The 16,584-nt window shown below is 52.5% G+C and overlaps 4 protein-coding genes across 5 annotated transcripts; 3 read left to right on the top strand and 1 right to left on the bottom strand.

Annotated features, from left to right (window-relative positions):
• On the bottom strand, positions 1–1,842 carry AAFC00_000682 (uncharacterized protein; the record flags this gene model as incomplete). The annotated part of the gene is made up of 2 exons (XM_069346887.1): positions 1–125; positions 180–1,842. 2 exons carry the CDS (start codon positions 1,840–1,842, stop codon positions 1–3), a joined length of 1,788 nt encoding a protein of 595 aa, XP_069200547.1.
• Positions 1,843–2,594: 752 nt separating this feature from the next.
• Positions 2,595–5,077, top strand: AAFC00_000681 (uncharacterized protein; the record flags this gene model as incomplete). Its single annotated transcript, XM_069346875.1, has 3 exons — positions 2,595–2,991; positions 3,047–3,133; positions 3,222–5,077. 3 exons carry the CDS (start codon positions 2,595–2,597, stop codon positions 5,075–5,077), a joined length of 2,340 nt encoding a protein of 779 aa, XP_069200546.1.
• A 4,289-nt stretch (positions 5,078–9,366) lies between these two features.
• On the top strand, positions 9,367–10,375 carry AAFC00_000680 (uncharacterized protein; the record flags this gene model as incomplete). Of its 2 annotated transcripts, none has more annotated exons than XM_069348372.1 (4): positions 9,367–9,466; positions 9,529–9,835; positions 9,893–10,205; positions 10,262–10,375. In XM_069348372.1, the coding sequence occupies 4 exons, from the start codon at positions 9,367–9,369 to the stop codon at positions 10,373–10,375; spliced, it is 834 nt and encodes a 277-aa protein (XP_069200545.1). The 2 variants fall into 2 exon arrangements, with proteins under 2 accessions (XP_069200545.1, XP_069200544.1); XM_069346853.1 differs by having other exon boundaries at positions 9,406–9,466.
• A 2,349-nt stretch (positions 10,376–12,724) lies between these two features.
• On the top strand, positions 12,725–16,498 carry AAFC00_000679 (uncharacterized protein; the record flags this gene model as incomplete). Its single annotated transcript, XM_069346841.1, has 1 exon — positions 12,725–16,498. The coding sequence occupies one exon, from the start codon at positions 12,725–12,727 to the stop codon at positions 16,496–16,498; it is 3,774 nt and encodes a 1,257-aa protein (XP_069200543.1).
• Between the last annotated feature and the right edge of the window lie 86 nt (positions 16,499–16,584).

Raw genomic sequence — 16,584 nt, 5'->3', positions numbered from 1 at the left:
CTATCGGATAGTGGTGGCCTTGGAGAGAGTGGCCTTGGTGTTGCTGACACTGTTGCCAGAGGCAAGAGAGCCAGAGCCGGCCTTCTTCTCAAAGACCTTCCAGAACTTGAGAGACTCGTCGGCAGCTGTCACTCGTTAGTTTTTGGTTATGTCGCAATGGAAAAGAAGAAAGCACATACCGGCAGTGGCGAGCATTTGTCCGTCAGGAGACAGGCAGGAGTGGAGCACTCTGCTCTCGTGGGCGGGAATCTCGACGTTCTTGACAAGGGTAGGGTAGCTCCAGATGCTCAAGCTGTTGTCGGGGAAGCCGGAGCTGCTGACAATCTCCTTGTAAGAGGTGGACCACTTGAGCGAGGTGACCTGGCTACCGGTGTCGATGCTGTTGGTGCGGGCACCCGAGGTGGTGTTCCAGAAGTGGATCATGCGATCGTGGGAACCACCGCCAGTGGCGAGAAGGTTGGACTGCCAAGGGCACCAGGCGAGAGCCTTGACGGCAGCCTTGTGGTTGGTCTTCTGGAACTTGGGGGCGTTGAGAGAGCGAGCGTCCCAGATGTTGACGAGGTTGTCGTTACCGCCAGTAGCGAGCTGGGCACCGTCGGCACGCCATTCGAGACCGCAAACCTCACCAGAGTGGCCAGAGAGCTCGGCTACCTTGTGCTGGGCGATGCGGACATCATGGTTGAAGACAAGACCAGAGCGGGAGCCGGTGGAGAGAAGGTGCTTGTTCCAGCCCATGACACCGACGCGGGTGTCGTGACCGTGCATGCTGCGGAGCTTGGTACCCTCCTCGACGTCCCAGATCTGAACCTCACCCGTGCCGAGGCCAGCAGCGACGTAGGCGCCGTCCTGGCTCCACTTGACAGATGAAATGTAGGTGTCGGGGCTGCACTCGAGGAGAGAGTTGACGGAACCGCTCTCTGCGGACCAGACGTAGACAGAGCGCTCGAGACCAATGGCGACCTGGTTGCCAGAGGACCAGTCCAAAAGGTTGAGGTAGTAGTCGTCGACGAGACCAGGGGCATCGAGGACACGCTCAGGGGCAGTCAAGACGCGGCGACGGAACTGGGCACCGGCAGCAGCGCTGGGCTTGATGGGGCGGTTGTACTGAGAACGGAGGTCAATGGGTCTGGAGGACTCGGGAGCGGCAGGCTTGAAGGCGAGGATTCTCTGGTTCAGCGAGATTCCGCAAGCATCGGCAACAGAAGACTGGTAAGCGGCAGTCTTGGGAGAAGGTTTGTTGTTGTTGTTGTTGTTGTTGTAAGGCTTGTCATCCTCATCGTCGTCGAGGTTCAGGGCGTCGAGAGAGATGGTGTTGGCATCGTCGTCGGATCCACGACGGCCGCCAAGGTCAAAGACCGAGGCTTCACTGCTGGACTTGGGACGAGACTCCTTGTCCTTCTTGCTCACTCCCGACTTGGAGACGGCGTCACTGTTCGATCTGCTGGGGATGAAACGGTCGGCGGTGTTGTAGTTGATCTTGCTCTTTCCACTCTTGACGTTCTTGATGCTCCTTGCTCTTGAAGGGGTGGCCTTGGCAGCGGCGGCAGCAGGCGCAGGGCCGGTGCCGGTGAGGTTCCAGTCAGAGACTCCCAATTCCAGGCGACGGGGAGAGTTGTGTCTGGCAATGTTGGACTTGGGGGAGTCACGGACATTGGTCTTTGAGACGGAGCGAGAGAAGCGTGCGAAGAGGTTGCCGCCCGTGTGGATCGACTCGCTGTTCTCGACGACCTGCTGTCTGGGAGTCTGAGGAGAAGGAGTCAGGGGGACGCGGCCACCGGCGAAACGAGTGGAGAAGAGACCATCACGGCGTTTGATGGGGGTGAGTACTGATGGGGTTGCCATATCTGCTGAGATGTGTGTGATGATGCTGTAAGGTTGGTAGGTTGGTGGATCCTAGATGTCTCAATTAAGAGCTCCGTTAGTATGTTTGCAGAGTATTTGCAGTAGCCGTAGATGGTGCGAAGCCCGAAGACTTCGTAGTAGGATGTTATGGTATGATTTGATTGTGGGATTGTGAGGTGAGAAGAGAAAGAAGGAGCAGTATAGCAGCCATGAATCGTCCTTAAGAAGGAGTCCAAAAGACGAGGAAGGAGCTCGAGCCTGTCAACACTGTCCTGGCAACCGCGGCGGTAGCGCCTTCCCCATATGAATTCCGTCACTCCGTCACTCCGTCACTCCGTCATCAATCTCCAACGTCTCTTGGCAGCTGACCCCGACTTGCTTTTTGGTGCGGTATATCTCATCACACCACGTCCCAATCCCATCACGCTTTCTTTTGCGCCCTCACTTGGAGCCGGTCGCGTCCCACCCAACCACCAACCTCCAACCAACCAACCTTGAGGTGCCTTGCCTCTGTAGTTTCAGCTACCTAGGTACCTTGACTGTTCCAAGGCAAGGTACAAGTCCAGTAGCGCAGTAATTGTGCAATCCTTGACGTTCGTTCCACCGCCCGGCATAAGCCAAAGCACAGGTTTTCAATCCACAGTTCCACATCGTTGCCGCAGCACAGGCTCTCTCCAGAGTTATGTCCGTCGTGCTCGTCCCGAGCGTATTCACGTAATACAATACTATACCCTTCTGTTCTTTGTTCCGTTATGGCTGCCTCATCCAGCACCAACCCTCTGTCGCTGCCTGTGTCTTTCAATCTTTTCTCTCTCAATCAATCTACCCATCCTGCAGCAGCATTGCCTACTACAGATCAACTCGCCGACTCCACCGCTGCTGTTGCATCTTCTTCTTCTGCAGCTGCCGCTCCATCGTCATCCTCGGCTGCAGTCCGCTTCCCTACTGCTGCCGCCTCCAATAACAATACCCATGTCATGTCGGGAAGCCCCCGCAAGACCTTGAAGAAGCGAACTCATGAACCATATTTACCCAAGATAATCACTACTGTCGGCCAGAGGCCTGCCTGTCTGGTCAATGCCTCGGTGACTTATGTTGGAAAAGATGAGATCTACGCTTTCGGCGGCTTCGACCAGTTTACCGACGAAGGTATGCAAGAACTGCCACAGCACTTGACATATATACTGACCACTTCCCACAACAGTATACAATCACGTCTTACGGCTGAATCTAAATGCCAAACAGTGGAACCTGGTGGACAATTATGGCGATATCCCCGGCGTGCGAATGGGTGAGTTTCCCCGGATCCGGATGTTTCGCTGTCCATCAAGGTGCTTTTTATTTTTCTTCGGCTGACCATGTCCCACCCCTCGTGATAGGCCACACAGCATGTCTATGGCAGAGTGATAAACTCCTGGTCTTTGGAGGCGAGAACGAGCATAGAGCACACCTCTCCGACGTCATCATCTTCGACCTCACTACCGCCCACTGGACCCAGCCCGAAATCCATGGACTTCCACCGAGGGGAAGAGCAAGGCACTCGGCCGTCATTCATGATGACAAACTGTTCATCAGCGGTGGTATGACCGGACATGACAACTCTGTACTCGACGACATTTCCTATCTCGACCTCAGGACGTGGACCTGGTCGAGGCCCTGGCGCTTCGTCCCCAGGTACGACCACTCGACTTGGATCTGGGGAGGTCGACTGTGGGTCTCGGGTGGTATGACGGAAGAGATGGAGCGCACCTCTGAGATATGGTGGCTTGACCTCAAAGGGATCCCTGCCTTCGAGAGTGCCTCGAGCGATCAGTCTCAGCCTCCAGTTTCTTTCGCAAGAAGCGCCAATCTCGGACAGCCTCCACCCATGCCCCAGGGTGGCTACACTGCAAATTCTAGCAGCGTGCAGATGACTCCCGGTCACATGATTAACCGCAACGTCCCCATGGCTCCCGGCTCCATCTCTTCATTGAAGTTCATCTCCAGCCCCAATCTGCCCGTCCAGAATGTGGGTATTCACTTCCACGTCTTCTCCTCGGGATGCCTACTTGACTTTGTTACCCCCGCCAGTCCACTTTCTGCTCTGGAGACTAGTCTTTCTGCATTCGATCTCGACACTCTTCGCTGGCAAAAGCTTGCCGATGGAAAACATTTGTTCAACCCAAACTACCGTTGGCATTACTGCTGTCTCGATGCTGACGGCACCAACGCATGGCTTCTAGGATGTCCCAATCAAGCCAGGAATGGCCAGAACAATGAATCCGAGGAGTATCTTAGTGACGTGCTTCACCTTGATCTGAGAAAACTAGGGCTGTTGGGCAATAAGATGACCACGGAGTCACGCATCGAGAACACTGCAATCCCAAACTCAGACAGTCACATTCCTTCGCATCTGTCAGCCATCGGAGCCGACCTCGCTCGTACTTTCGATATCCCCCCGGAGCTTGGCTCTGGTGCTGATTACATAATCACTGCCGAACACGACGATGACGATTACGAATATGGCGAACGCGTCGAATACGAGACTGCCAACTCCGCTGCTCTGGGTGCGACCGACAAATCTGCCAATCGTTCCAGACCAATTCACGTACATCGATTCATATTGTCGGCTCGATGGCCCCACTTTCAACGTGTCTTGTCACACAAGACGATCGAATTTCATACCAACACCATGCACATACCCGAGCCTTACTCTGCCGTTCGAGCTTTTCTTTACTATCTCTACACTGACAGCATCGCCCCAGCCTCCAGCTCGCCGCATGGGATTCCTTCAGCAACCCCCTGCCCATCTCTCGAGGATGTGGCGGGCATGCTTGTGATGAGCAACATCTATGATATGCCTCGACTACATCATCTGTGCGTGGCTCGTCTGTCGCGGGAGCTCGACATCCAACACGCCGCTCTCATATTCGCTCAAGCTTCAATAGCGCAAGAGCATTGGCTCAAACGCCGCGCCGCTTCGTTCTGCATGACCCATTGGGGCCGTGTCGTGCGAACCGACTCGTTCAAGCGTCTGAGCAAAGAAGCCATGCTCGAGCTCTGTGAAGAGATCGATGCAGAGGGAAGGGTTGTCGGTGGCGATGAGCTAGAAGCTGTCGGCGCCTTGGGCGGTGCTCGACTTGGTGGTCTCGGAGGCCTGTATGGCACCGATGGTAGGAAACGGAGGCTAGGTAGTATCGCCACCGTAGGAGAGGAAGACGAGGGCCTTGACGATGAAGGAATGGAGATTGCTTAGTATGCTATGGATAAGGACGAGTAGGACCTGGTCTCACTCGCCGAGAGACTGACATGTTTGTTGACGGGGATTCTCGGAGTTATGATTTTCATCAGACGGAAAAAAGGCACGACAGGCGTTCAGGGGGATTTTGCATCGGCGGTCACGATTGTGGTTTTGTTTCTCTGCTCAAGGACACTCCCATGCCCCGATTTTCATCAGTCATTCTTCTGCTCCTGTTCATCCCACTTTTGTACCTATTCCTTACGAAGCCAAGCAGACAGCACATGATAAGACGAAAAAGCTGACAGCAGACATGAGTTTCACGATATGCGAATATGAAGGTCCACTTGATGTTTTTTCTCTTTTGAAGCGGCTATGTGATACTCGATGGTTCGCCGCTCTTCAGGTGAATCGCACTTTTCTCAATTCCTCATCAGCATGGTGGCTCCGTGAAAAGACAATATACGTCAACCAGAGTTACCGCCCGGCACCTTACGTTCGTCCATCGCAGCCTCCGCCCTACGAGAATGACCCGCCACGGGAAATGCTCGCGGGGGCTGAAAAGTTGGAATACACAAGGTAGAACGTATATCTGCGTATCTAGTGTGAAGATGTATTTCTACGGTCGAGATAAGGTCAGACACAGCACACAGCCAGTCACTTTAGAGCTGCTGCACACAAGCTTGGGTACCTAGTTAGTCCAAGACTTTGGTGATCCTAGAATTTATTACAGTAAGTGCTTATAGCCGAGCAGATATAAAGGTACAAAACAGGAAACAGGGTCGTGGCCTTTCAATTGTGGGAAGGATGAGTAAGAACTACCACGATCACTAGCAAAGTGACACTATACCGTGCTGTAACGAAGGGAGGAATTGATGGTGTGGATGGTAATCATGGAGGATGGCAAAGGTTGGTGAGACGAGCTATTACCACAACTGTCAGATAGCGTAATGTACTGTAGGGCAATCCTGACCTTGACCTGCGTATAATAGTACTTGCCTTACCGAAGACGCCCTTACCTCGCCCTTTTCATTTGTCCATAGGTCATCTACTGTACAACCGACATCCAACTCGTAGAGACGTTGACCTCAACATTCTCTTGTGACTGTATAAAATAGGTCAAAGACAATAATCCAACAGCCTCTCACATCTCTCAAAAGGTCATCGGCTTCTTGGTCGAAGAAATAGAGTTTTAGTCTTTTCCGAACCCTGCATTACATCACACCTGTACCTCACCGTCGACCGTCAAACGTCAACAGAAACCTGAGATGCGGTGAGGATTCGGAGGGACTTGATGGGGATACTTCGCCAAGGTAGGTACCTTACTTGTGCAGTAAAAGGCGGCGACGATGGGCTGCGTGTGACCCAACCTTCGGGAACCTTTGCCAGAAAGTGAAAAGGCAAGGTAAGGTAATGCTTATTCGTACCCTGTCGTTTTGTTATAACCGTCGTTATGCCAAGGGTCGGTTAAAGGTGAGAAGAAGAGGACATATCACTTTTCTAAACTTACATCTTGCTCGACGTCCTTTCTCTTCAATCTCCGAAACTACCTTACCTCACTGGAAGCTGGACTTTCTGTGCTGCTATCTATCTGTTTCTTGTGTTCGGTCTCAAATTTGCTGTGTATGCAGATGGAAAGGGTGGTGAGGGACCATTGAACGATACCACCCGTAGATTTGATATAGCCGACAGGGTCGGTCGCTTGCTACGTCATTATCCTCGACGGCGAATATCTCGCAAGGAGAGGATAATACAGCGCAATAACACGAGGAGAATTGGACGCACAGGATCAATTGAATGAAGGACCTACCGATCATCTTGTTGAAGTCCCGGCGGAGACAGTAAAATACCCACTACTAGGTCGGGAAAGCAGCGCATCCAGGAAACGAAAGAAACAAAAACCACAAGGAAAAATGTGTCTCCCCATATCACTCCTATTCAAAGCGCACAAGCGCACCTCAGGCGAGAAGGCCCAGCAAAGATCCCAAATCGCCTACCAGCAATCTCTCGTCCGAGAGAAAGAATCCCTCCCTGCAGCGCACCGGCAGGAAGACCACCAGCCCCATTCACAGATTCAATACAACAGCAGCACTCGGGACACAGGTACTTCTACAACGCTAAATCCCAGTCCCAGACCAAGTGCCAAATCAAGTCACAAATCATCAGAAAAAAGAGTGACTTCTGTGCTCAAAGACGCCTTCCTAGCTCCGCGGGCTGCGAATGGATTTGTGCTCAAGGAGGCGTCGAATGATGAAGGAATGAGACGTGATCAGACGAGGAGGGAGAGTACGAGGGCTGATCGTGAGAGGGAGTGGAAGGCGGATATCGAACGCTTGGAGAGGGATGGGAATGTGAATTGAGTGCAAAGCTTTTCTGGGATCTCTATTGGGATGTGATGAATGCGATGAGGTGTTTATGTATGGGTATGAATTCAACCGATATCAGCTTGGCTTGCGCTGGTGCGCCATCCATCGGCGCTTTGGAATTAATTTGGTTTGCGGTATGTTTCCACGGCATCTGAGAAGATTGACACACCACAAGAATTTAACTTGTTTCGTTTCTGTCAAGAATGTCAGAGTGCAAGATGGTAGATCTATACTACTAGTAGTGACCTTCAACACCCATATCTTGCACCGCCACTTATCCAAAAACTCGGTCCCGCTTCTATAGCCCATCTTGAAAGTGATACTATAGCAGATACCACTCAGCTTCTGTATACAAGTATCGCCACAACTTTTGCTGTTCCGTATACCCGCAATTGGGATGATCAACCGCACTATTGATCTGTCGGACAGCACCACTTGGTAGATAAGGTAAAGACCCGGCCGCTAGGCCCGCTTGACGGGAATAACACCGCACGTGATCGTGTAGAAGACTAAGCTATGCTCACGGCGAGACAACGATAGTGGTCCTCGGCGGTGGAAAGAGAGTTCGTTGCGCAGACACAACATACAGTGCTGGCTAGGAGCCGCCACGTGGCATACCTCAGATAGAGTAAGCTAAGGTACCTTAGCTGTTTGCAGGTCAAAAGTGTCCATGTAGCATACCAAAAGACGGATGGATATGTTATCATGTGCAGCGAGGGCTACCCGTTCACGATACCTTGCTCCGGCAATGATTCCTAATGCATAGCAGATCAATATAAGATATATACTTAGTATCCACACTTGCATACAACAAACAAACAAATAGATGCCGTGGTCCAGCAGCTAGCCAGGGTTCAAATGTACTTTTGTGCACTCTATGCAAGCTTATCGGCACGACCCTCTCCTTCATCCTACCCATATGGTCACAAGTCTCTTTTCGTCACAAATACACATAGACTTTCTCTGCCAGGCAGGCGGCTACCAGACTCAGTGTAAGGAAAGCATGCATATTGGTTGCCATGTAAGAACCAACCAACGGATCCATGATTCATCACGGCTTTTAGACGCACACCCGCGCGTGACGAAGCTGCCGTCGAAGGCCGATGCGCCGACGTGGACAGATCCCATATGGAATAGTGGAGAGCAAATCACCCCAGGCCAAATGTCAAGGAGTCAAAGGGTGAAGGGTGATATGTGGAGTCTAAGCCGGCCTTGGCAGGTGTGCCCAGCTGGCCCTTGGCGTAGCCAGATCCTCGCTCGTCATAGTCCACAACCCCTCGGTCGTCTCGACATTTCCATCACATTCAACCACATCCGATCGATAAATTCCATCTCCGCTACGATCTTACGCGACTTACATCTTTTCAAGCGATCTAATCGACGTTCAGGTAAGGCTCAATCGTCCTTCCTTGTATCTGCCGAGTTAGTCCGTTTGTACCTCTCGCCCCTTCTCTCTGTGTATTCAACCATCAGTTTGGCAACAGCGAACACGTGTGCGGGTCATGCGCAGCTCTTTCCTCAACAACAAGATGTTGTCATGGTCGCCAAAGCAGGCGAAAGAACAAAAGTCAAAGTCAGACGGAAAATGGGATGAGTTGATGGGATATCGCACCTGCCTCGAGCTATCAGACTCGTTTCGCCTACGCGACTCCCTGTTGCGTGTCAACACGGCGCAGCGCAATCATGCGCATCCATCGCGCTTGCCAGACATTGAAATGCGCAATCGTCAACAACGTTGAGAAAAGAGCTGCTCCTGTATCAAAAACACCTGCGCTGCACTCGAATCACAACCAGCAATACTAACCCACCGCTTCCGCCTGATTCCACGGCTTCCTTTGACTCATTGGAGCTCCCGTCGCTTTCAATTTTCTGCACCATCACTGTCTTGTCATCCCGACTCATCATCTTATCAACTTCGAAAAAAACCTCCGAGCTAACAAAATGCCGCACCATCAGACTCACCATCACCACCGTCACAAAATGGGTTACGAAGATTCCGTCTATCTGGCCAAGCTGGCCGAGCAGGCCGAGCGCTATGAGGGTATGTTCATCCAAGCGCGTTGTTTTCGATTGAGAAAACAACAAGCTAACATGTAGCTCCAGAGATGGTCGAGAACATGAAGACTGTCGCCTCTGCCAACCAGGAGCTCTCTGTTGAGGAGAGAAATCTTCTTTCCGTTGCTTACAAGAACGTTATCGGCGCTCGCCGCGCGTCTTGGAGAATCGTCACCTCCATCGAGCAGAAGGAGGAGTCCAAGGGCAACGAGGCCCAGGTCCATCTTATCAAGGAGTACCGTGAGAAGATCGAGGCCGAGCTTGCTCAGATCTGCGAAGACATCCTAGAGGTCCTTGACAAGCACCTCATTCCTTCAGCCCAGAGCGGCGAGTCCAAGGTCTTCTACCACAAGATGTACGTGTGAAGCTGTGTCGGTCACGCTGAGGAAGCGAATGCTCACGATGACAACAGGAAGGGTGACTACCACCGTTACCTTGCCGAGTTCGCTCTCGGCGACAAGAGAAAGACTTCCGCCGACAAGTCGCTCGAGGCCTACCAAAACGCTACCGAAGTCGCTCAGACTGACCTCGCACCTACCCACCCCATCCGTCTCGGTCTTGCCTTGAACTTCTCCGTCTTCTACTACGAGATCCTGAACTCTCCCGACAAGGCCTGCCACCTTGCCAAGGCTGCCTTTGACGATGCCATTGCCGAGCTCGACACCCTCAGCGAGGAGAGCTACAAGGACTCGACTCTCATCATGCAGCTCCTCCGCGACAACCTGGTATGATTGATCACAATCACTTTTTTATTGTTGGCAATAACTAACGGTCAATGCAGACCCTCTGGACTTCATCCGAGGCTGACCCCTCCGCTGAGGCCGCACCTGCCGCCGAGGCCAAGGAGACCGCCGAGGCACCCGCCTCCACCGAGGAGGCCAAGGCTTCCGAGTAAGGCTCACCATTACAGTCTCCATCCATCACGCGATTATGGCAAATGTGACCAACGTCCAACCCCGGCTTTTGTCTATCAACCAACAGGCTGGCTAGGGGAGAGATTGGCGAAATCCTCTTTACGTTTTTTTTCATTCCCAGTTTTCAATTACGGTGCGATTATGCGGTCGAGTGTGTGAGTGTTACGCAAGGTCGATATGGTGTCACTTCTCTATCTTCTTAAACGGAGAGAAAGGATTGGTTGGGAGGCAGGCGTGCGTGCGTGCGTGCGTGCGCGAGTGACTCTTCATTTGGAATCAGACTCCTAGATCATTTACTATTCCACTCCAGAAAAACATTCCCTTGAAACCCCTATTTTTTGGCTCTTTTGTATCGTGTGCTTTGCAAACATGTGATTGATATGGGCATTTACCGCCCTCGAGATGGTCCTCGTCTTTCGTCCACATTGGACACACGCGACATGACGCGCATTTCCTGTCATCAGTCCTCGTTGGCCACGATGATATGTGGATGTTTAGCTTAAGCACTCGTGTAAGAAGATGACAGATATGCCTTAGCGAGAGTGCGCACAGTATAGTCAAGGTGAACCCTTACTCTACAGGATCGTGGATAGGTCATACATATCTGGCAGCAGCTGAATCTGTATCTACCTTGAATCTATGTAACATTCATGATGAATTTGACATCTCGTGTATCGACAACAAACTCCAATACTCGGTACAGATAGTACCTTGAGAAGGATAGTTTCATCCACAGGTACTGCTGACAACTTTCATGCAGTACCCAGCTACTGTATAGTGGGTATCTTCAGCTTGTGTTTATACTTCGATAGGACAAGGCAGAGGATACGGTACACTGCCTTTACCTGGCAGCCAGATGTGGCTAATAGTACCTTACAGTGTATAAGCTCTAGAGGCTGGTTTGGACGGCTGGTCCAGTCGTCTTCCTTTGGACTTACCTGCCAATGAAAAGAATGGATACAGCTACATCATGATCCACGACCTGTTCTTGTCCTCCGGTGTTCTGTGTACGTGCTTTGTCAGTAGCACTGTGAGACTACATCCCCTACATGTTGTAAGCATTGCTAGTGATGTGTTTTGTCACTACCTTGCTCATGAGTGATTATGTAACTTTCGCGGCAAGATTCCATAGGTACCCTGCTGGTGGCGGGGGCACGACTACGACTATACTCGTGCCGCCCGAAGCGCGAGCAGTGCAGTGCACACACGCTCCGATTTTCTAAGGAAAAGAAGGAGGCAAGGGAGGCCAAGAGAGAGAGAGAGAGAGAGAAGGAGGTTTCGGAGATTAGTACTAGCGCTCTTTCTGTTCCGTCCCTGACTGAGCTTTTGCTGGTAGGGGCTTTTTTGCTTTCGCTTACAGTGCGGTAGGGAGCAGGTAGTGGAATCAGAAGCAGAAGCGGCAAACTCTCTCTTTAATGGACGTGTGAGACTTCCAGGGGTGCGACTTGGTTTACATTGTTTTGAGGCTGAAGAATTCATAAAAGATCTAAGCACTTGGCCTGTCGGTTCTCAATTGCTGCATGCATGCACGCATTGTTCGAGTATCGTGCTGTACAGTAATGGAATGGTAATTGCCATCAGGAAAGCAATCTGGCTCTATAAGGCAAGGGAGCCGGGGCCATTTCAGAAACGGAATCAAAGGGTCGTTCGGCTCCGCACCTTGCCGAAGTCGTCATTGAAACATTGGCTCAAGGGTGTTTAGTTAATGGCTTAAATGCTGTATGCGAGTTGGGAGGTGGGAAAGACGATTAGATGAAACGTTTGATGATCTCAGCTTTCTGGATTAGTCGTTTCTCAATGATTGGATAGGTTCGCATGGGCTCCTGACGGTCTTGCACATGCTCAAAGTGATTCTTTGAATCCGTTTCCCTCGCCTTCAACAAAAGTACTTGATCTCTTTTGTCTTTGCCATAATAGATAGGTACAATCAGCCCCGGGGTTAAGGTGTCTTTTACCAAAGGAAACACAGGATCAGGCTGAACGCCACCAATCACCTCGTCAACCGCAGTTCTGGACAGCGCGGTAGGCCTTGTTCACTCAGCTGATGGTCGCATGTGCATGGTGCATGTCAAGACGAAAGAGGTATATCACTCATTCAGCTGCCGTCGCTGCCGTCGCAGCCTTGCACGGCGACAAGACCAAGGGCTTCTCTGCACTGTCTTTCAAAAACAATCCAACGACTATCTTGCGATCCCCCAACGACTACGGATCGCCGCTCTTTCCTTGTCCTGGTGACAAACAGCTCCAGCCACCGATCGCGAAGCACAATTCTTCCGCGCGCAACTTGTCTTTGTCTGCAGCAGTAGCAGACACAAACTACAGAAACCGCTATGGGGGTTACGCTCAAGGTGCCTGGCTTCTCGTCAGGCGGCCAACAATCGTCCGACGACACGGCGCAATTACTGTCGCCTCACTCCCCAATCTCACCGACGACGTCAAGGTGGTCCGCAAAGAACTCGCCGGGTTCGCAACAATCACACGAAAGTCCCGAGATGCTATCGCGGCGGACAAGAGCGCCCAGTGCGCATCTCACTACGACTACACTAAAAGTCGAGGGCATGACATGCGGCGCATGCACTTCGGCCGTCGAATCCGGCTTCAAGGATGTGGACGGCGTCGGCAGTGTGTCTGTTTCGCTAGTCATGGAGCGCGCGGTCGTCATGCATGATGATAACAAGATCAGTGCTGAGCAGATAAGAGAAATCATTGAGGACAGGGGCTTCGACGCCGAAGTCTTGAGCTCAGATTCAGACAAGAACGTAGGACTGGGCATAATAGACGAGTCTGAGGAGGAGGACATCGAAGAGGAAGGCGCGGAGCAGGATTCTGGGTTCATGGCAACGACGGTCAAGGTTGGCGGCATGACATGCGGTGCCTGCACAAGCGCCGTCGAGGGCGCATTCAAAGATGTGTCTGGAATCAAGAACTTTAGCATTTCACTCCTGAGCGAGCGCGCCGTCTTGGAGCACGACCCGAAGATTATTACTGCGGAGCAGATTGCGGAGACGATAGAGGACACTGGCTTCGATGCCGAAGTCGTCGAGTCGAAACCTTCAGCACCGGCTGTCACAAGAACAAAGACGAGACGATCATCGAAGAAGGATCAGCTGTTCCAGACGATCGTCGCGATCGGAGGAATGACATGCGGAGCGTGCACTTCTGCGGTCGAAGGCGGATTCGAGGATGCGGACGGTGTGGTGCAGTTCAACATTTCGCTTCTGGCAGAGAGAGCAGTTGTTCTGCACGATCCTACGAGGATCACCGCCGAACAGATTGCAGAGATCATTGAAGATCGAGGATTCGAGGCCAAGGTTCTATCATCCCGAGAAGAGGGCTCACGATCACGGCAAGCGAGCAACACGGTCGAACTGAAGCTTTTCGGAGTCACCACGCCGTCAGCGGCAGCAAGTCTGGAGCAGCTGCTGCGAAAACGAAAGGGAAGCAAAGCCGTCAAGATCAATTACCAGACGGGCCGCGCCTCGGTATCATACAATCCCACGCAGACTGGATTACGAGCGATTGTCGAGACGATAGAGCATGAGGGCTTCAATGCATTGACTGCTGAGAACGACGACAACAACGCACAACTCGAGTCGCTAGCCAAGACGAAGGAGATCCAGCAGTGGTCGAGAGGGTTCCGCATCTCACTTGCCTTTGCCGTACCGGTATTCTTGACGAGCATGATCATCCCCATGTTTCTGCCCTTCCTGGATTATGGCAGCTATCAAATTCCATTCATCCCTGGACTCTGGCTTGGCGATATTATTTGTTTGTTACTTACTATACCAGTCCAATTCGGTATCGGCAAGCGATTCTATGTTTCCGCTTTCAGATCACTGAGACATGCTTCGCCTACTATGGATGTATTGGTGGTTTTGGGAACTTCTGCAGCATTCTTCTTCAGTTGCGCAGCAATGCTAGTGTCCATCATCACCCCGCCTCATTCAAGGCCTGCGACTACCTTTGACACCAGCACTATGCTTATCACCTTTATCATGCTCGGTCGATTCCTCGAGAACCGAGCCAAGGGACAAACGTCCAAAGCCTTGTCGCGACTCATGAGCTTGGCTCCTTCGACTGCTGTCATCTATGCCGATCCCATTGCTGCCATGAAGGCGGCCGAGGAGTGGGATGCTGCTTCCAGTGATGAAGCTGATAAAGATGAGAAGAGGGATTCTGTAAAAGAAAGCGCGGGATCAGCAATCGAGGAGAAGACTGTACCTACTGAGCTGATCGAAGTCGGCGACATCGTCGTACTGAAGCCCGGAGACAAGATCCCCGCCGATGGAACTGTCATCCGTGGAGAAAGTTATGTGAACGAGAGCATGGTCACCGGAGAGGCGATGCCAATTCTCAAAAGTAGAGGCAAGCTCCTCATGGCCGGAACTGTGAATGGCGCGGGACGCCTGGATTTCAAGGTTACTCGCGCTGGCCGCGACACACAACTCAGTCAGATCGTCCGTCTGGTCCAGGAGGCACAGACGAGCCGTGCACCCATCCAACGCATGGCTGATGTCGTGGCTGGCTATTTCGTGCCCATCATCATCACTCTAGGTCTGGCTACCTTTACCGCTTGGATGGTCCTAAGTCACATTCTACCCACACCACCAAAGATATTCACAGACGAGGCCAGTGGCGGAAGCATCATGGTCTGTGTCAAGCTATGTATCGCTGTCATTGTTTTCGCTTGTCCCTGCGCCTTGGGTCTCGCAACGCCCACCGCTGTCATGGTCGGAACTGGCGTTGGTGCTGAGCAAGGTATTCTCATCAAGGGAGGTGCAACATTGGAGATGGCCACCAAGGTCAACCACATTGTTCTCGATAAAACCGGAACCCTGACCATGGGAAAGATGAGCGTCTCCAAAGCAGACATCCAAAGCAAAGAATGGACAGCAGACGCAGCAAGATTACGATTGTGGTGGACTCTGATAGGTCTTGCTGAGATGAACAGTGAGCATCCGATTGCGCGCTGCATCGCAAATGCGGCTCGCGCCCACTTGGGACTTGGGCCAGACGGGACCCTCGATGGCACTGTTGGCGACTTTGCCTCGACAGTAGGCAAAGGTATTTCTGCGAATGTAGAAGCTGCGATCTCTCCCCAACGCAAACGCTACAATGTACTAGTCGGTAACGCTGCGTTCTTGCGTGCTCAAGGAGTTATTCTGCCTTTCTCCGAAGACGAAGAGAACGATCCCAATGCGTTCGCTGAAGACACAAGCGACGCCATTGCTTCTTCAAAGAAGTCCCAATCCGCGGGCACGACGACCATCCACACGGCAATCGACAAGACATACACCGGCTCTCTCTCGCTGTCCGACATCCTCAAGCCATCCGCAGCCGCAGCCATTGCAGCCCTCCACCGCATGAACATCACCACGTCCATAGTGACAGGCGACCAAGCCTCGACCGCGCACCACGTCGCCGCACTCCTCAACATCTCCCCCAGTAACGTACACGCCGGCGTCCTCCCCTCGGGCAAACGCACCATCATCGAAGACCTCCAAGCAGCGGGAAACTGCGTGGCCATGGTCGGCGACGGCATAAACGACTCGCCCGCTCTCGCGACCGCCTCGGTCGGCATCTCGCTCGCAAGCGGCACCGATGTGGCCATCGAAGCGGCCGACATCGTCCTCATGCGGCCCAACGACCTGCTCGACATCCCCGCCTCGTTGCAACTCAGCCGCAGCATTTTCCGCCGCATCAAGCTGAACCTCATCTGGGCCTGCGTGTACAACGCCATCGGCCTGCCCATCGCAATGGGCTTTCTGTTGCCGTGGGGAATCAGCCTGCCGCCCATGGCCGCCGGCGCCGCAATGGCTTGCTCGAGCGTCACCGTCGTCGTCAGCAGTCTGCTTCTCAAACGTTGGAGACGACCACGCTGGCTCAGAGACGCCGAAGTGTTGGAGTTGGATGTAGATCTGAAAGACGTCGCTGCGGGTCTCGGCGATGCTTTTGCAGCAGACCCTTCTTCTGCGTCAAAGAGCTGGATGACAGGGTTAGTCAACAGATTCAAGGGCTTCAGGTTCGGTCGTGCAGCGGCTAAGAAGGTCGATGTGGAGAATAGAGGCGCGTATGTGCCTCTGAGGAGGTTCGACGAGGTCTGAGTTGCGTGCTTTGGCTTTTTTTCTGGTTTACTTGGTTTTCATTTGGGGTAGTCATATCCTCTGCTTTGCGCGCCCTCGTGGCGGTT

Source organism: Neodothiora populina (genome assembly GCF_041146345.1).
Source record: "Neodothiora populina strain CPC 39397 chromosome Unknown canker_contig_11, whole genome shotgun sequence".
Classification (NCBI taxonomy): domain Eukaryota; kingdom Fungi; phylum Ascomycota; class Dothideomycetes; order Dothideales; family Dothioraceae; genus Neodothiora; species Neodothiora populina.
Note: the sequence above shows the minus strand (reverse complement) of the source record. Positions and strands in the feature narration are given on the sequence as shown.